A 22,111-nucleotide genomic window follows, 5' to 3' on the forward strand; every position below is an offset into this window, starting at 1 on the left:
GGAAGTCAAGAGTATGCCAGGACATGACCTCAATTCCTTTATTGTATCAAAAGGGGGGGGGGGGGCGATTGCCCGGGCATTGGCTCTTATCTGGATAAATACGGTAGTATAATATACAGGTGAAATGCTAAATGTAGGTACAGTACAATACACAAGGCAACTGCATGTGAACACTGAACTATTAATACATTCTGGTAGATCAACTGTTAGATCAGTTATTAGAGTGACATATAGATTGGCAGTTAAGCTTTTAAATCAGCAGTTAAAGCAATTACAGTGCATTCCAAGTGTAACATTTAGCTAGCTTTTAGCTTTAACTGCTGCTTCTCCAAATTGTGGCTGAATATGTTTCATATTAGTAACATTGGTAAATACCACAAAGAATAAGTTGAAATTATTGATGACAATAATACTCAGTTTAAAAGACAAATTAAGCCAGTCAGCTCATTATAGACAGCACAATAATTAGGCTAGGATAGCAGTTAGGGTGGCTGTTAGAACCACAAAATCAGTCAGGATCTGACACAAATTGTGAATTGCATATTTATGGTGTTTTAACATATGATGCAATTAAAGTATGCAGCACTTGTTCTAATTTTGTATAAACAATGTATTTTACATGTGCATATTGCATAATCTGTCATGAAAACAACGTATCTTGTTGACTGACTTCAATCTGATTACAGGCAGCCAATGCTTTCCTAGCACAGCGTATATCAAGTATTAATTCCATGAGTGCAATCTGTGAAGCGACTGGGGCTGATGTCAATGAGGTCGCACACGCCATTGGTACTGATAGCCGTGTTGGTCCAAGGTTTCTACAAGCCAGCTTGGGTAAAAATGTATAATATAAAGTAAATAATGTGTCTGTCACGAGGTCACAGGGTCAAATATTAACCAAAATACCAAATGGTATGCAATACTTTTACTACCTCGTGTGCGGGTTCTTAACCAATATAAAATTACACAATTTGTGTAACACAAGTATATTTTAGACTGATGGGCTCCAGTAGAGTTCAATATAACTATATGCACATATAAGCAGCAATAATGCACACCGGCCAATCTTATACATAGTTTATTAGGTACACAAAACATATGCTTGCTACAGTTTTCTCCGTCGATATGGCCCGCCCTTGCAGAGGTTCAGCACTACACGCGGCCCTCACCACGCACCAACGCAACTATGTTGTTGGTAAGAGGTGGGGGTTACGATATTTCGCACTGTAGACACCACGGCAAAGTCGGTAACTACCCTACGACCAGGGTAGGAACGGCGTACCCTACTTGTCACGTTTATCAGTGCCATGCACTCTTAAAATGTTACATAAATAAACTGGCCAGGAAAATAACAATTCTAGTAATTAACAAGGTAATATAACTTAAAGCCCAAGACTAACTAGTGTGTGTGTAGGAATATTCGGTACCTGACGTTTTCCGACGTGCGTCGAACAGTGTCAGTCGGCAGCGTCGCCCGGTGAATTATAAGAAGCCAGCGACGGTAATTAGCGACTTGAACTCTCCCTTCTCATCCACAGCGCCAAGGCTTCCTTCCCAGTTAGACTTCAGACTGGTGTTCAACGCCGGGTTCGACTATGGTAGTATGTGGTGGTACTGCTCGCCGCTTCTAGGGTCGTACAAAGCGTAGATGTTGGTCAAGATCTCCAGCAGCAACAACCGAGCACCACGCTGTCTGTCTTTAAATACCCTGCCATCACATGGCTAATTGTGTCAATCGCTAATTGGTCCGCGACACCTGTTCATTCATCACACGGATACTCGTCCAGCATTGTCCAAGTGCGACCTCGAGGTCACGTAATAGGTACTTTCTGTACGTGTAGTGACAATGCGGCTACCTACTGGGCTATAAAACCTACCTCTGGGCTGTTATCAATTTATACTATTACAATAAATTAATAAATACAAAATTACATAATAACAAGCGTGTCCTTTTAATAATCCAAAAATCTCGTGACAGTGTCTTATAACTGTATATATATATACATACAAGGCAAAAGTTTTGCATCCCGTCTGACAGTTCTCAGACCACTAAGTGTTGCTACATTCCTCACAATTGTGTAGAATACGTACTGATGCTCTGAACAATTGCACACTCATCATTATGTCAAATTTGGTTATATCGATCATAGAGCCAGCTTTTGAGTGAATTTGTTGTGTGTATACTGACAATTTCACATATTGTATAATAATAATAATAATAATCTTTATTGCATAATCGTATTTTTATTCGGATATTGACTCAGAAAAAGAAAATTACAATAAAAATGAAAAACTTAGGAAGTAAAAAATTGAAAGCGCTAAAATTGAAAAGAATAATAATAAAAAAAAAAATAGTTTATTTATTTAGGGACAGCTGGTAGTTTTTAGAAATGATTTTCTCTGGCACTGAAACAATTATAGATGTAGCTTGCTAGTTTTGTAATTTTTTGGCTGTTATTGCTTGTTAGCATTGTAATCAATTTATTGGTATTTGTGTTGTTGCAATGTATTAAATTTATTTCCTTCAACATTTCAGTTCTCTCATTTTCATACAGCTTGCATTCAAGTAAGAAATGTGCATTTCGTCTTCAATCTCATTTTGGTCGCAATTAAGCAGTGCACATTCTACCACTGCAAGGAATTTTTTTGTATTGTCCTTTCTCAATATCTAAATTATGGGCACTAAGTCTGTATGTACGCAGCTTATTCTTTTGGTTTTTGTTAGTCCCCGTTCAGACGAAGTCCGAAAACAGGGACTTATGTTTTGACCTCTGTGTGTCCGGCGTGCGTGCGTGTGTGCGTCTATGCGTGCGTCTGGACCTGTATCTTAGAAATGCCTGGACCAATCACAATCAAACTTCACACATACATCATACATGATATCATACATATGCACGTCAATTTGTTTCACGATCTGATTCAAGATGTCTGAATGGCGGCCATTTTTGTACTAAAAATCATCAAAATCAAGCATTTCCCGGCTGTTTACAGATGGATTTTTTTCAAACCTTGTATATACGTTGGACATTATACATGTAGGACCTTGATGAACATCATTTTGTTTTACGATCTGATTCAAGATGGCCGAATGGCGGCCATTTTTGTGCTAAAAAATCATAAAAATCAAGCATTTCTCGGCTGTTTACAGATGGATTTTGTTCCAACTTGATATATACATTAGACATTATGCAACCTTGATGCAAATAATTTTGTTTTTCAGATAACATTCAATGAATGGACTTCTAGACCCATATTTCCAACTTGTTTTGACTGATTATGTTCAAATTTTAAATATTCATTATACATCATGTCATAGATAGACAGATATATTGGTTTGATGATCCAATTCAAAATGGCCGAATGGTTGTCATTTTTGTGCTAAAAAATCATCAAATGTCAAGCATTTCTGGATGGATTTCGTTCAAACTTGGTACATACATTAGACATTACTGGTTCCTGATGCACGTCATTTTATTTTTCAGATCAGACTCAAAATGGCTGTCCGGTGGCCATTTTATTTTAATGAATGGGTTTCCAGACCCATACGTCTGACTTGTTTTGACTGATTATGTTCAAATTTTTAATATTCATTATACATCATGTCACAGATAAACGGATATATTGGTTTGACGATTCTTTTCAAAGTTGCCTAATGGTGGCTATTTTTGTGCTAAAAAACTTGTTTTAATTTTTAGATCAGATTCTGAATGGCTGACTCGTGGCCATTTTGTTTTAATGAATGGGCTTTTAGAGCCATATCTCTGACATGCTTTGACTGACTATGTTCAAACTTCATATATTCATTATACATATATTCATAATGGCTGATTTTGTTTTAATTAATGCTGTTCCAGAGCAATATCTCTCAATACTCGTTTGACGATCAGATACAAATGTCAATCATTTAAATGTTAAACAATCATCATATTCCTGACATGTTTATATTCCAGCTATATTACTATAAACAAAACTTTATGTCTTAAATTTGATAACTAACGGGGACTGTGCCATGTATGGCTTGTTTTTATTATCATCATGCATTTGTTCTTGACTCTTGTTTTTAGTCCCCGTTCGGACGCAGTCCGAAAACGGGGACTTATGTTTTGCCCTGTGTGCGTCCGTGCGTCCGTGCGTCCGTGCGTCCGTGCGTCCGTGATCACCTGTATCTCGAACATGCATGGACCGATTAAGTTCAAACTTCACTCATACATCACACATTATATGGGACATATGCACATGCATTTTTTTCATGATCCGATTAACGATAGCCGAATAGTGGCCATTTTAAGGCCGAAAATGCATCAAAATCGCACATTTTCACCATTCCGGACCCGGATCTCAGTTATGCATGGACGGATTTTGTTCAAATTTGGTACATACATTAAACATAATAGGACCTTGATGCACGTCATTTTTTTTTTTGGGATCGGGTTCGAAATGGCCGACTGGCGGCCATTTTGTTTTAAAGAATTCAGTTCTGGATCCGTATCTGAGACATGCTTGGATTGATCGAGTTCAAACTTCACACACACAAGGTACATCATGTCACAAATATGTATGTGCATTTGTTTCATGATCTCATTAACGATAGCCAAATGGCGGCCAGTTTAAGGCCGAAAATGCATTGAAATCGCACATTTTCACCATTCCGGACCCGGATCTCAGTTATGCATGGACGGATTTCATTCAAATTTGGTACATACATTAAACATAATAGGACCTTGATGCACGTCATTTTTTTTTTCGGATCAAGTTCGAAATAGCCGACTGGCGGCCATTTTGTTTTAAAGAATTCAGTTCTGGATCCGTATCCGAGACATGTCTGGATTGATCAAGTTCAAACTTCACACACACACAAGGTACATCATGTCACAAATATGTATGTGCATTAAATATGTATGTGCATTTGTTTCATGATCTCATTAACGATAGCCAAATGGGGGCCGCTTTAAGGCCGAAAATGCATTGAAATCGCACATTTTCACCATTCCGGACCCAGATCTCAGTTATGCATGGATGGATTTTGTTCAAATTTGGTACATACATTAAACATAATAGGACCTTGATGCACGTCATTTTTTTTTTCGGATCAAGTTCGAAATAGCCGACTGGCGGCCATTTTGTTTTAAAGAATTCAGTTCTGGATCCGTATCCGAGACATGTCTGGATTGATCAAGTTCAAACTTCACACACACAAGGTACATCATGTCACAAATATGTATGTGCATTTGTTTCATGATCTCATTAACGATAGCCAAATGGGGGCCGCTTTAAGGCCGAAAATGCATTGAAATCGCACATTTTCACCATTCCGGACCCGTATCTCAGTTATGCATGGATGGATTTTGTTCAAATTTGGTACATACATTAAACATAATAGGACCTTGATGCACGTCTTTTTTTTCGGATCAAGTTCGAAATGGCCGACTGGCGGCCATTTTGTTAAAGAATTCAGTTCTGGATCCGTATCCAAGACATGTCTGGATTGATCAAGTTCAAACTTCACACACACATGGTACATCATGTCACAAATAGATATGTGCATTTGTTTCATGATCTGCTTAACAATAGCGGAATGATGGCCATTTTAAGGCCGAAAATGCATCAAAATCACGTATTTTCACAATTCCAGAACCGGATCTCAGTCATGCATGAATGGATTTTGTTCAGATTTAGCACAATGTGTTGTACATATGCAGGTGCATTTCGGTCGTGATCTGCTTTGAATGTATATGTCACTCAAATATGAACGGAACGGGGACGTGTCATTGACAATGACTTGTTTAATACTGTTTTGAGTTTAATGCAAATTGTGTTGATTAGATTGCTGTTATAATTTGGATCATTATTTTCCCATGATTTATCCATCTCCAGATAATGGCTCCACTCTTTGTTGATTTTTATTTTCAAGGATTTGGTGGAAGTTGTTTTCAAAAAGATGTCCTTAATTTAGTGTATCTCTGTGAAGCCTTGAACTTGCCTGAGGTGGCAGCATACTGGCAACAGGCAAGTATTGGATTACCATACTGTATTGATTGGGTTATAAAAATAACATGAGTAAACAGGCTGGGGTGGGGTCGTGGTGGATGAATCTAACTTGAGTGGGGTAACCAGAATGGGATGGGCTAACCAGAATGGAATGGGGTAACCAGAATGGAACCGAGTGAGCAGAATGGAATGGGGTAACCAAAATAGAATGGGGTATCCAAAATGAAATCGAGTTAGCAGAATAAAATTGGGTAACCAGAATAGTATGGGGTATCTAGAATAGTATGGGGTAACCAGAATGGAATGGGGTAATCAAAATAGAATGGGGTAAACAGAATGGAATGGGGTAAACAGAATAGTATGGGGTAAACAGAATGGAATGGGGTATCCAGAATAGTATGGGGTAAACAGAATGGAATGGGGTAACCAAAATCGAACGGGGTAAGCAGAATGGAATGGGGTAAACAGAATAGTATGGGGTAAACAGAATGAAATGAGGTATCCAGAATAGTATGGGGTAAACAGAATGGAATGGGGTATCCAGAATAGTATGGGGTAAACAGAATAGAATGGGGTATCCAGAATAGTATGGGGTAAACAGAATGGAATGGGGTAAACAAAATGAAATGGGGTAACCAAAATAGAATGGGGTATCCAGAATGAAATCGAGTGAGCAAAATAGAATGAGGTAACCAGAATAGTATGGAGTATCCAGAATAAAATCGAGTGAGAAGAAAAGAATGGGGTAACCAAAATAGAATGTGGTATCCAGAATGAAATCGAGTGAGCAGAATAGAATGGGGTAACCAGAATAGTATGGGGTAAACAGAATATAATGGGGTATCCAGAATAGTATAGGTTAAACAGAATGGAATGGGGTAACCAAAATAGAATGGGGTAAACAGAATAGTATGGGGTAAACAGAATAGAATGGGGGGTATCCAGACTAGTATGGGGTAAACAGAATGGAATGGGGTATCCAGAATAGTATGAGGTAAACAAAATGGAATTGGGTAACCAAAATAGAATGGGGTATCCAGAATGAAATCGAGTGAGCAGAATAGAATGGGGTATCCAGAATAGTATGGGGTAAACAGAATAGAATGGGGTAACCAAAAAAGTGTGGGGTATCCAGAATAGTATGGGGTAAACAGAATGGAAAGGGGTAACCAAAATAGAATGGTGTAAACAGAATATTATGGGTAAACAGAATGGAATGCGGTATCTAGAATAGTATGGGGTAAACAGAATAGAATGGGGTATTCAGAATAGTATGGGGTAAACAGAATGGAATGGGGTAAACAGAATAGTATGGGGTAAACAGAATGGAATGGGGTATTCAGAATAGTATGGGGTAAACAGAATAGAATTGGGTATCTAGAATAGTATGGGGTAAACAGAATGAAATCGAGTGAGCAGAATAGAATGGGGTATCCAGAATAGTGTGGGGTAAACAGAATAGAATGGGGTATTAAGAATAGTATGGGGTAAACAGAATAGAATGGGGTATCCAGAATAGTATGGGGTAAACAGAATGGAAAGGGGTAACCAAAATAGAATGGGGTAAACAGAATGGAATGGGGTAAACAGAATATTATGGGGTAAACAGAATGGAATGGGGTATCCAGAATAGTGTGGGGTAAACAGAATGGAATGGGGTATCCAGAATAGTATGGGGTAAAGAGAATGGAATGGGGTATCCAGAATAGTATGGGGTAAACATAATGGAATGGGGTATTCAGAATAGTATGGGGTAAACAGAATAGAATTGGGTATCTAGAATAGTATGGGGTAAAGAGAATGGAATGGGGTATCCAGAATAGTATGGGGTAAACAGAATAGAATGGGGTAACCAAAAAAGTGTGGGGTATCCAGAATAGTATGGGGTAAACAGAATGGAATGGGGTATTCAGAATGAAATCGAGTGAGCAGAATAGAATGGGGTATCCAGAATAGTATGGGGTAAACAGAATAGAATGGGGTATCCAGAATAGTATGGGGTAAACAGAATGAAATGGTGGTAACCAAAATAGAATGGGGTAAACAGAATGGAATGGGGTAACCAGAATAGTATGGGGTATCCTGAATAGTATCGGGTAAACAGAATGGAATGGGGTATCCAGAATAGTATGGGGTAAAGAGAATGGAATGGGGTATCCAGAATAGTATGGGGTAAACAGAATAGAATGGGGTAACCAAAAAAGTGTGGGGTATCCAGAATAGTATGGGGTAAACAGAATGGAATGGGGTTTCCAGAATGAAATCGAGTGAGCAGAATAGAATGGGGTAACCAGAATAGTGTGGGGTATCCAGAATAGTATGGGGTAAACAGAATAGAATGGGGTATCTAGAATAGTATGGGGTAAACAGAATGGAATGGGGTATCCAGAATTGTATGGGGTAAACAGATTGGAATGGGGTATCCAGAATAGTATGGGGTAAACAGAATAGAATGGGGTAGCCACAATAGAATGGGGTATCCAGAATGAAATTGAGTGAGCAGAATAGAATGGGGTAACCAGAATAGTACGGGGTAAACAGAATAGAATGGGGTATCCAGAATAGTATGGGGTAAACAGAATAGTATGGGACAAACAGAATAGTATGGGGCAAACAGAATGTAATGTGGTATCCAGAATAGTATGGGGTATCCAGAATAGTATGGGGTATCCAGAATAGTATGGGGTATCCAGAATGAAATTGAGTGAGCAGAATAGAATGGGGTAACCAGAATAGTACAGGGTAAACAGAATAGAATGGGGTATCCAGAATAGTATGGGGTAAACAGAATAGTATGGGACAAACAGAATAGTATGGGGCAAACAGAATGTAATGTGGTATCCAGAATAGTATGGGGTATCCAGAATAGTATGGGGTATCCAGAATAGTATGGGGTAAACAGAATGGAATAGGGTAACCAAAATAGAGTTGGGTATCCAGAATGAAATCGAGTGAGCAGAATAGAATGGGGTAACCAGAATAGAATGGGCTAAACAGAATAGAATGGGATATCCAGAATAGAATGGGGTAAACGGAATGGAATGTGGTATCCAGAATAGTATGGGGTAAACAGAATGGAATGGGGTAAACAGAATAGAATGGGGTTACCAGAGTGGAGTGTAGGTAACCATGCAGAGTGATCAGGGTAGCCAGGCCGGAGTGGAATGATCAGACAAGACTGGAGTGGGAGAGTAATTAACCTTACTGGACAAAGATGACTATACTGGAGTAGTCGACTGGAGTGTGTTAACCAGACTAGAGGGGTGGCTATACTTTGGGGGAGGGGGCTAAATTCTTGTGGGAATGGCAAAACTATCATTTCATCATTGTTTGGGTTTCTTTGAATTAAGCTTTTAATTTGTTTTCAGTATGCATTGTCATATGTTCAGTAGATTACATTGAGGTTCAACTCCAATATTTAAATATGATATATTTTTATACTTCAGGTGATTGATATGAATGAAATCGAGTGAGCAGAATAGAATGGGGTAACCAGAATAGTATGGGGTATCCAGAATAGTATGGGGTAGCCAGAATAGTATGGGGTAAACAGAATAGAATGGGGTATCCAGAATAGTATGGGGTAAACAGAATGGAAAGGGGTAACCAAAATAGAATGGGGTAAACAGAATGGAATGGGGTAAACAGAATATTATGGGGTAAACAGAATGGAATGGGGTATCCAGAATAGTGTGAGGTAAACAGAATGGAATGGGGTATCCAGAATATTATGGGGTAAAGAGAATGGAATGGGGTATCCAGAATAGTATGGGGTAAACAGAATGGAATGGGGTATTCAGAATAGTATGGGGTAAACAGAATAGAATTGGGTATCTAGAATAGTATGGGGTAAACAGAATGGAATGGGGTATCCAGAATAGTATGGGGTAAAGAGAATGGAATGGGGTATCCAGAATAGTATGGGGTAAACAGAATAGAATGGGGTATCCAGAATGAAATCGAGTGAGCAGAATAGAATGGGGTAACCAGAATAGTATGGGGTATCCAGAATAGTATGGGGTAAACAGAATAGAATGGGGTATCCAGAATAGTATGGGGTAAACAGAATGAAATGGGGTAACCAAAATAGAATGGGGTAAACAGAATGGAATGGGGTAACCAGAATAGTATGGGGTATCCTGAATAGTATCGGGTAAACAGAATGGAATGGGGTAACCAAAATAGAATGGGGTAAACAGAATGGAATGGGGTAAACAGAATAGTATGGGTAAACAGAATGGAATGGGGTATCCAGAATAGTGTGGCGTAAACAGAATGGAATGGGGAATCCAGAATAGTATGGGGTAAACAGAATAGAATGGGGTATCAAGAATAGTATGGGGTAAACAGAATGGAATGGGGTATCCAGAATTGTATGGGGTAAACAGAATGGAATGGGGTATCCAGAATAGTATGGGGTAAACAGAATAGAATGGGGTAGCCACAATAGAATGGGGTATCCAGAATGAAATTGAGTGAGCAGAATAGAATGGGGTAACCAGAATAGTACGGGGTAAACAGAATAGAATGGGGTATCCAGAATAGTATGAGGTAAACAGAATAGTATGGGACAAACAGAATAGTATGGGGCAAACAGAATAGTATGGGGTATCCAGAATAGTATGGGGTATCCAGAATAGTATGGGGTATCCAGAATGAAATTGAGTGAGCAGAATAGAATGGGGTAACCAGAATAGTACGGGGTAAACAGAATAGAATGGGGTATCCAGAATAGTTTGGGGTAAACAGAATAGTATGGGACAAACAGAATAGTATGGGGCAAACAGAATGTAATGTGGTATCCAGAATAGTATGGGGTATCCAGAATAGTATGGGGTAAACAGAATGGAATGGGGTAACCAAAATAGAGTTGGGTATCCAGAATGAAATCGAGTGAGCAGAATAGAATGGGGTAACCAGAATAGAATGGGCTAAACAGAATAGAATGGGATATCCAGAATAGAATGGGGTAAACAGAATGGAATGTGGTATCCAGAATAGTATGGGGTAAACAGAATGGAATGGGGTAACCAAAATAGAATGGAGTATCCAGAATGAAATCGAGTGAGCAGAATAGAATGGGGTAACGAAAATAGAATGGGGTATCAATAATAGAATGGGGTAAACAGAATGGAATGGGGTAACCAAAATAGTATGGGGTAAACAGAATAGAATGGGGTTACCAGAGTGGAGTGTAGGTAACCATGCAGAGTAATCAGGGTAGCCAGGCCGGAGTGGAATGATCAGACAAGACTGGAGTGGGAGAGTAATTAACCTTACTGGACAAAGATGACTATACTGGAGTATTCGACTGGAGTGTGGTAACCAAACTAGAGGGGTGGCTATACTTTGGGGGAGGGGGCTAAATTCTTGTGGGAATGGCAAAACTATCATTTCATCATTGTTTTGATTTCTTTAAATTAAGCTTCTAATTTGTTTTCAGTATGCATTGTCATATGTTCAGTAGATTACATTGAGGTTCAACTCCAATATTTAAATATGATATATTTTTATACTTCAGGTGATTGATATGAATGAAATCGAGTGAGCAGAATAGAATGGGGTAACCAGAATAGTATGGGGTATCCAGAATAGTATGGGGTAGCCAGAATAGTATGGGGTAACCAAAATAGTATGGGGTAAACAGAATAGAATGGGGTATCCAGAATGAAATCGAGTGAGCAGAATATAATGGGGTAACCAGAATAGTATGGGGTATCCAGAATAGTATGGGGTAAACAGAATAGTATGGGGTAAACAGAATAGAATGGGGTATCCAGAATAGTATGGGGTAAACAGAATGGAATGGGGTAACCAAAATAGAATGGGGTATCCAGAATGAAATCGAGTGAGCAGAATAGAATGGGGTAACCAGAATAGTATGGGGTAAACAGAATAGAATGGGGTATCCAGAATAGTATGGGGTAAACAGAATGGAATGGGGTAACCAAAATTGAGTTGGGTATCCAGAATGAAATCGAGTGAGCAGAATAGAATGGGTTAACCAGAATAGAATGGGGTATCCAGAATAGTATGGGGTAAACAGAATAGAATGGGGTATCCAGAATGGAATGGGGTATCCAGAATAGTATGGGGTAAACAGAATGGAATGGGGTAACCAAAATAAAATGGGGTATCCAGAATGAAATCGTGTGAGCAGAATAGAATGGGGTAACCAGAATGAAATCGAGTGAGCAGCATAGAATGGGGTAACGAAAATAGAATGGGGTATCAATAATAGAATGGGGTAACCAAAATGGAATGGGGTAACCAAAATAGTATGGAGTAAACAGAATAGTATGGGGTAAACAGAATGGAATGGGGTATTCAGAATAGTATGGGGTAAACAGAATAGAATTGGGTATCTAGAATAGTATGGGGTAAACAGAATGAAATCGAGTGAGCAGAATAGAATGGGGTATCCAGAATAGTGTGGGGTAAACAGAATAGAATGGGGTATTAAGAATAGTATGGGGTAAACAGAATAGAATGGGGTATCCAGAATAGTATGGGGTAAACAGAATGGAAAGGGGTAACCAAAATAGAATGGGGTAAACAGAATGGAATGGGGTAAACAGAATATTATGGGGTAAACAGAATGGAATGGGGTATCCAGAATAGTGTGGGGTAAACAGAATGGAATGGGGTATCCAGAATAGTATGGGGTAAAGAGAATGGAATGGGGTATCCAGAATAGTATGGGGTAAACATAATGGAATGGGGTATTCAGAATAGTATGGGGTAAACAGAATAGAATTGGGTATCTAGAATAGTATGGGGTAAAGAGAATGGAATGGGGTATCCAGAATAGTATGGGGTAAACAGAATAGAATGGGGTAACCAAAAAAGTGTGGGGTATCCAGAATAGTATGGGGTAAACAGAATGGAATGGGGTATTCAGAATGAAATCGAGTGAGCAGAATAGAATGGGGTATCCAGAATAGTATGGGGTAAACAGAATAGAATGGGGTATCCAGAATAGTATGGGGTAAACAGAATGAAATGGTGGTAACCAAAATAGAATGGGGTAAACAGAATGGAATGGGGTAACCAGAATAGTATGGGGTATCCTGAATAGTATCGGGTAAACAGAATGGAATGGGGTATCCAGAATAGTATGGGGTAAAGAGAATGGAATGGGGTATCCAGAATAGTATGGGGTAAACAGAATAGAATGGGGTAACCAAAAAAGTGTGGGGTATCCAGAATAGTATGGGGTAAACAGAATGGAATGGGGTTTCCAGAATGAAATCGAGTGAGCAGAATAGAATGGGGTAACCAGAATAGTGTGGGGTATCCAGAATAGTATGGGGTAAACAGAATAGAATGGGGTATCTAGAATAGTATGGGGTAAACAGAATGGAATGGGGTATCCAGAATTGTATGGGGTAAACAGATTGGAATGGGGTATCCAGAATAGTATGGGGTAAACAGAATAGAATGGGGTAGCCACAATAGAATGGGGTATCCAGAATGAAATTGAGTGAGCAGAATAGAATGGGGTAACCAGAATAGTACGGGGTAAACAGAATAGAATGGGGTATCCAGAATAGTATGGGGTAAACAGAATAGTATGGGACAAACAGAATAGTATGGGGCAAACAGAATGTAATGTGGTATCCAGAATAGTATGGGGTATCCAGAATAGTATGGGGTATCCAGAATAGTATGGGGTATCCAGAATGAAATTGAGTGAGCAGAATAGAATGGGGTAACCAGAATAGTACAGGGTAAACAGAATAGAATGGGGTATCCAGAATAGTATGGGGTAAACAGAATAGTATGGGACAAACAGAATAGTATGGGGCAAACAGAATGTAATGTGGTATCCAGAATAGTATGGGGTATCCAGAATAGTATGGGGTATCCAGAATAGTATGGGGTAAACAGAATGGAATAGGGTAACCAAAATAGAGTTGGGTATCCAGAATGAAATCGAGTGAGCAGAATAGAATGGGGTAACCAGAATAGAATGGGCTAAACAGAATAGAATGGGATATCCAGAATAGAATGGGGTAAACGGAATGGAATGTGGTATCCAGAATAGTATGGGGTAAACAGAATGGAATGGGGTAAACAGAATAGAATGGGGTTACCAGAGTGGAGTGTAGGTAACCATGCAGAGTGATCAGGGTAGCCAGGCCGGAGTGGAATGATCAGACAAGACTGGAGTGGGAGAGTAATTAACCTTACTGGACAAAGATGACTATACTGGAGTAGTCGACTGGAGTGTGTTAACCAGACTAGAGGGGTGGCTATACTTTGGGGGAGGGGGCTAAATTCTTGTGGGAATGGCAAAACTATCATTTCATCATTGTTTGGGTTTCTTTGAATTAAGCTTTTAATTTGTTTTCAGTATGCATTGTCATATGTTCAGTAGATTACATTGAGGTTCAACTCCAATATTTAAATATGATATATTTTTATACTTCAGGTGATTGATATGAATGAAATCGAGTGAGCAGAATAGAATGGGGTAACCAGAATAGTATGGGGTATCCAGAATAGTATGGGGTAGCCAGAATAGTATGGGGTAAACAGAATAGAATGGGGTATCCAGAATAGTATGGGGTAAACAGAATGGAAAGGGGTAACCAAAATAGAATGGGGTAAACAGAATGGAATGGGGTAAACAGAATATTATGGGGTAAACAGAATGGAATGGGGTATCCAGAATAGTGTGAGGTAAACAGAATGGAATGGGGTATCCAGAATATTATGGGGTAAAGAGAATGGAATGGGGTATCCAGAATAGTATGGGGTAAACAGAATGGAATGGGGTATTCAGAATAGTATGGGGTAAACAGAATAGAATTGGGTATCTAGAATAGTATGGGGTAAACAGAATGGAATGGGGTATCCAGAATAGTATGGGGTAAAGAGAATGGAATGGGGTATCCAGAATAGTATGGGGTAAACAGAATAGAATGGGGTATCCAGAATGAAATTGAGTGAGCAGAATAGAATGGGGTAACCAGAATAGTATGGGGTATCCAGAATAGTATGGGGTAAACAGAATAGAATGGGGTATCCAGAATAGTATGGGGTAAACAGAATGAAATGGGGTAACCAAAATAGAATGGGGTAAACAGAATGGAATGGGGTAACCAGAATAGTATGGGGTATCCTGAATAGTATCGGGTAAACAGAATGGAATGGGGTAACCAAAATAGAATGGGGTAAACAGAATGGAATGGGGTAAACAGAATAGTATGGGTAAACAGAATGGAATGGGGTATCCAGAATAGTGTGGCGTAAACAGAATGGAATGGGGAATCCAGAATAGTATGGGGTAAACAGAATAGAATGGGGTATCAAGAATAGTATGGGGTAAACAGAATGGAATGGGGTATCCAGAATTGTATGGGGTAAACAGAATGGAATGGGGTATCCAGAATAGTATGGGGTAAACAGAATAGAATGGGGTAGCCACAATAGAATGGGGTATCCAGAATGAAATTGAGTGAGCAGAATAGAATGGGGTAACCAGAATAGTACGGGGTAAACAGAATAGAATGGGGTATCCAGAATAGTATGAGGTAAACAGAATAGTATGGGACAAACAGAATAGTATGGGGCAAACAGAATAGTATGGGGTATCCAGAATAGTATGGGGTATCCAGAATAGTATGGGGTATCCAGAATGAAATTGAGTGAGCAGAATAGAATGGGGTAACCAGAATAGTACGGGGTAAACAGAATAGAATGGGGTATCCAGAATAGTTTGGGGTAAACAGAATAGTATGGGACAAACAGAATAGTATGGGGCAAACAGAATGTAATGTGGTATCCAGAATAGTATGGGGTATCCAGAATAGTATGGGGTAAACAGAATGGAATGGGGTAACCAAAATAGAGTTGGGTATCCAGAATGAAATCGAGTGAGCAGAATAGAATGGGGTAACCAGAATAGAATGGGCTAAACAGAATAGAATGGGATATCCAGAATAGAATGGGGTAAACAGAATGGAATGTGGTATCCAGAATAGTATGGGGTAAACAGAATGGAATGGGGTAACCAAAATAGAATGGAGTATCCAGAATGAAATCGAGTGAGCAGAATAGAATGGGGTAACGAAAATAGAATGGGGTATCAATAATAGAATGGGGTAAATAACAGAATGGAATGGGGTAACCAAAATAGTATGGGGTAAACAGAATAGAATGGGGTTACCAGAGTGGAGTGTAGGTAACCATGCAGAGTAATCAGGGTAGCCAGGCCGGAGTGGAATGATCAGACAAGACTGGAGTGGGAGAGTAATTAACCTTACTGGACAAAGATGACTATACTGGAGTATTCGACTGGAGTGTGGTAACCAAACTAGAGGGGTGGCTATACTTTGGGGGAGGGGGCTAAATTCTTGTGGGAATGGCAAAACTATCATTTCATCATTGTTTTGATTTCTTTAAATTAAGCTTCTAATTTGTTTTCAGTATGCATTGTCATATGTTCAGTAGATTACATTGAGGTTCAACTCCAATATTTAAATATGATATATTTTTATACTTCAGGTGATTGATATGAATGAAATCGAGTGAGCAGAATAGAATGGGGTAACCAGAATAGTATGGGGTATCCAGAATAGTATGGGGTAGCCAGAATAGTATGGGGTAACCAAAATAGTATGGGGTAAACAGAATAGAATGGGGTATCCAGAATGAAATCGAGTGAGCAGAATATAATGGGGTAACCAGAATAGTATGGGGTATCCAGAATAGTATGGGGTAAACAGAATAGTATGGGGTAAACAGAATAGAATGGGGTATCCAGAATAGTATGGGGTAAACAGAATGGAATGGGGTAACCAAAATAGAATGGGGTATCCAGAATGAAATCGAGTGAGCAGGGGGTAACCAGAATAGTATGGGGTAAACAGAATAGAATGGGGTATCCAGAATAGTATGGGGTAAACAGAATGGAATGGGGTAACCAAAATTGAGTTGGGTATCCAGAATGAAATCGAGTGAGCAGAATAGAATGGGTTAACCAGAATAGAATGGGGTATCCAGAATAGTATGGGGTAAACAGAATAGAATGGGGTATCCAGAATGGAATGGGGTATCCAGAATAGTATGGGGTAAACAGAATGGAATGGGGTAACCAAAATAAAATGGGGTATCCAGAATGAAATCGTGTGAGCAGAATAGAATGGGGTAACCAGAATGAAATCGAGTGAGCAGCATAGAATGGGGTAACGAAAATAGAATGGGGTATCAATAATAGAATGGGGTAACCAAAATGGAATGGGGTAACCAAAATAGTATGGAGTAAACAGAATGGAATGGGGTAAACAGAATAGAATGGGGTTACCAGAGTGGAGTGTAGGTAACCATGCAGAGTGATCAGGGTAGCCAGGCTGGAGTTGAATGATCAGACAAGACTGGAGTGGGAGAGTAATTAACCTTACTGGACAAAGATGACTATACTGGAGTACTCGACTGGAGTGTGGTAACCAGACTAGACGGGTGGCTATACTTTGGGGGGGGGGGGGCTAAATTCTTGTGGGAATGGCAAAACTATCATTTCATCATTGTTTTGGTTTCTTTGAATTAAGCTTTTAATTTGTTTTTAGTATGCATTGTCATATGTTCAGTAGATTACATTGAGGTTCAACTCCAATATTTAAATATGATATATTTTTATACTTCAGGTGATTGATATGAATGACTATCAAAGACGACGCTTTGCAAATAAAATAATAAATTGTTTATTCAACACTGTTACCAGTAAAAGAATTGCTGTATTAGGATTCTCATTTAAAAAAAACACTGGAGACACACGGTAATTTATTTAATTGTATTGCTATATACTATAGTCACTATAAAATACAGATGCATGTACTACAATTATTTGCTGATAACATTCTTGATTTGTTAGCATGAATGAATGAATGAATGAATGAATGAATGAATAAACTTTATTGTTACCGTGTAAAAAAGAGTAGGTTACATAGGGTGTTTGCAACAACAAAGAATTTTTGTTAACAAGACAATATTTTGAAAATAACTAGAATGAATGTACGTAAAATTTACAAATAAATAAATATGTATAAAAAATAAATGCCCAAATAAATTATTAAAGAAATCTAATCTCTAATTTTGGTCGCAGCTAAAATAAAGTTTGATATCTCTTGTTGAACTAATTTATCTTGATGTGAAAGTAAATATGTGAAACGAGAAATGTTATTGTCAGCCGGGACTTTAATTTTATGTAACAGTTGAGATCTCGCTGTTCATATTTTTGACAATCTAAAAGGAAATGGGTCTCATCTTCAATGCAATTATTCCAAAATTGACAAAGTCTGCTATTTATTGGTACTTTTGGGATAGAATGTCTGCCTTTTTCAATAGCTAAACTATGATCACTAACCCTGAATTTAGTGAACATTTTTCTATTTTCACCGTTCAAATTAAGTAAATAAGGCTCCAAATTATACTTTGTTTTAAATTTTGAATATGTTCTGAGTTTAGAATTTTCATTTGATACAGCAGTTCTCCACTTGTTCACATACCTGCTTTGTAAATTTGATTGTAAAATTTTACAAATTGTTGCTGTTTGTGTTTTGAGGATTTTTCTTTTCAGAAGAAAATCTAATGATGCTTCCTGTAATATGGTTTTAAGATTAATGAACCAACTATTTGATATAGATGACTTTTTCTGTTCATAGAATGCTTGTTTAGTTAGATTATCATCTGGTAATTCTACGATATGCAGCCAATATTTTATTATTTGTTTTTTGATGTCAAGTAAAAGAGGATATTGCCCCAATTCTGCTCTTGCTGCTAGATTACATCAGGTCCTGTTAATCTGCAAGATTTGCTTACAAAACTTCAAATGAATTTTTTATATCATGTTTTTTTCCCATTTGTTGTTGTTGATGAAACTTTGTCCCCATACCTCTGATCCATATAGAAGGATGGGTTTTATAAAAACGTTAAATAAAAGTAAAGAAAGTTTAATATTTTTATTATCCCATAGTATTTTGTTCATAGCAAAAAGTGCTTTTCCAGCATTCTCTGCTATATTGGCTGTTGCCTCATTGAAATTAATATTTGAACTGGAAATAATCCCTATTAAAATAAATATACTGTTTATTACATTTAATGCAATGGTTGCCAATAGTAAAAAAGTATCTTTTCTGCAGTGGTGATTTATTGAAAATAACAATTTCGGTTTTAGATATGTTTATTTTATGTTTTAATTTATGTTGCCAATTTGAGCAATATTGTTCAAGTTCATTCAAAGCTTGTTGAAGTCCATCTGATGTAGTGGAAATGAGAGCCATGTCATCTGCATATATTAATGAATTTACTGGTGTATTATTCAATGTTGGTGGTTCGGTGTTTGTTTTGTCATGGCGGTCTTTAATATCATTAATGAAAATATTAAATAATGTTGGACTAATTACACAGCCTTGTTTCACTCCTTTTGTAACATCAAAACTCTGGGTAATTAAATTTGATATTTTTATATGTGCTTTAGTATTGGAGTACATATTTTTAATGAGACAGTAAACCCTTCCATTGATATTATGTTTAAGAAGTTTGTAAAAAAGTCCTATTCTTCAAATTGAATCAAAAGCTTTAGCAAAATCAACAAAACATACAGAAAGCCTCTTTTTCTTACATAATTGTTTTGAAATTAGAGTTTTTAAGACAAAAATATGATCAATAGTACGATGGTTCTTTCTAAAAGCAGCTTGGTTATTATAGATTAGTTTGTTCTCTTCAATATAGTTATTAAGACGAGAATTTATTATGCTACAAAACAGTTTACCAATACAACTAGATACAGATATTCCTCTGTAGTTTTGGGGATCATGTTTGTCACCTTTTTTATATAAAGGTGTAATTATACTGGTATTCCAAATATCCGGAAATATTGAAGATTCATGAATTAAATTAAATAATTTAACTAGAGGACCAATTAAAAAATTACAACTGTTTTTCAAAAGTTCATTACATAAACCATCTAAGCCTGCTGCTTTTTTAGTTTTTTGTATTTTCAATGCATTAACAATGTCTTTTTGCGTAATTTCTGTATCTAATATATCATTGTGTGGTACACTGTTTTCAAATCTTAATAATTCATTTTTAACACTATCATGAAACGTATTTAAGTTTATGTTATCTAAATTCATATTATTATAGTACTCAAGTTATTCAGTGCCCGAATGTTAATATTTTTCTTGTCTTGATTAGACTCCTTCATAAGATTTAGAATATTCCACATCTCATTAGATTTATTCGCATGGAGATTGTTTAAAGCATTAATATGTTTTTGGATTAATATTTTTTTTTTAAAGTTTAATTTGTTTTTTAAATTGTTTCTTTTTTGCATAATAAGTTGCCCTAAGATTATTGTCAAAAGGAAATCTATTAATCAATTTTGCAGTAGCTACAAGATCGTTTTTTGTTAATTTACAATCATTATCAAACCATTTATGATTTTTATTTCTAGTTTTGTCTGTATTTCTAAATGTTTGCTTCTTAAAGATTCCAGTGGCAGCATGGTTGATAATATCATTAAATGAAGAAGTGGCTTGGTTAATGTTCTCCTGTGTTTTACTGTAACTAGTCTTATTAAAGTTATTAATTAGAAATTGGGTATCAGTCGATTTAAGTTTCATGTGATAGTTGAAAACAGATAACTTATTCCATTTCCATTTTGAAGGGGGCAGGTTTAAATTGTTATTTCTGTCACTCTTTTGTTCCAAATAACCAACTTTGAGTAATGTGGATATTTGACAATGATCAGAGTATATAGATAGATAGATAGATAGATAGATAGATAGATAGATAGATAGATAGATAGATAGATAGATAGATAGATAGATAGATAGATAGATAGATAGATAGATAGATAGATAGATAGATAGATAGATAGATAGATAGATAGATAGATAGATAGATAGATAGATAGATAGATAGATAGATAGATAGATAGATAGATAGATAGATAGATAGATAGATAGATAGATAGATAGATAGATAGATAGATAGATAGATAGATAGATAGATAGATAGATAGATAGATAGATAGATAGATAGATAGATAGATAGATAGATAGATAGATAGATAGATAGATAGATAGATAGATAGATAGATAGATAGATAGATAGATAGATAGATAGATAGATAGATAGATAGATAGATAGATAGATAGATAGATAGATAGATAGATAGATAGATAGATAGATAGATAGATAGATAGATAGATAGATAGATAGATAGATAGATAGATAGATAGATAGATAGATAGATAGATAGATAGATAGATAGATAGATAGATAGATAGATAGATAGATAGATAGATAGATAGATAGATAGATAGATAGATAGATAGATAGATAGATAGATAGATAGATAGATAGATAGATAGATAGATAGATAGATAGATAGATAGATAGATAGATAGATAGATAGATAGATAGATAGATAGATAGATAGATAGATAGATAGATAGATAGATAGATAGATAGATAGATAGATAGATAGATAGATAGATAGATAGATAGATAGATAGATAGATAGATAGATAGATAGATAGATAGATAGATAGATAGATAGATAGATAGATAGATAGATAGATAGATAGATAGATAGATAGATAGATAGATAGATAGATAGATAGATAGATAGATAGATAGATAGATAGATAGATAGATAGATAGATAGATAGATAGATAGATAGATAGATAGATAGATAGATAGATAGATAGATAGATAGATAGATAGATAGATAGATAGATAGATAGATAGATAGATAGATAGATAGATAGATAGATAGATAGATAGATAGATAGATAGATAGATAGATAGATAGATAGATAGATAGATAGATAGATAGATAGATAGATAGATAGATAGATAGATAGATAGATAGATAGATAGATAGATAGATAGATAGATAGATAGATAGATAGATAGATAGATAGATAGATAGATAGATAGATAGATAGATAGATAGATAGATAGATAGATAGATAGATAGATAGATAGATAGATAGATAGATAGATAGATAGATAGATAGATAGATAGATAGATAGATAGATAGATAGATAGATAGATAGATAGATAGATAGATAGATAGATAGATAGATAGATAGATAGATAGATAG

General features: G+C 36.7%; 1 protein-coding gene across 2 annotated transcripts in view; it reads left to right on the forward strand.

Annotated features, from left to right (window-relative positions):
- The window catches only part of LOC102803466 (UDP-glucose 6-dehydrogenase-like), a 54,142-nt gene that overhangs the window by 22,914 nt on the left and 9,117 nt on the right, over positions 1–22,111 (forward strand). For both annotated transcript variants that reach the window (XM_085501552.1, XM_085501551.1), the window contains exons 6-8: positions 687–834; positions 5,912–6,006; positions 17,640–17,770. In XM_085501552.1, coding sequence (XP_085357678.1) covers positions 687–834; positions 5,912–6,006; positions 17,640–17,770 — 374 coding nt within the window. The remainder of the gene's footprint in view (positions 1–686; positions 835–5,911; positions 6,007–17,639; positions 17,771–22,111) is intronic.

The sequence above is a fragment of the Saccoglossus kowalevskii genome, chromosome 7 (genome assembly GCF_978046115.1).
Source record: "Saccoglossus kowalevskii chromosome 7, keSacKowa6.1, whole genome shotgun sequence".
Taxonomy (NCBI): domain Eukaryota; kingdom Metazoa; phylum Hemichordata; class Enteropneusta; family Harrimaniidae; genus Saccoglossus; species Saccoglossus kowalevskii.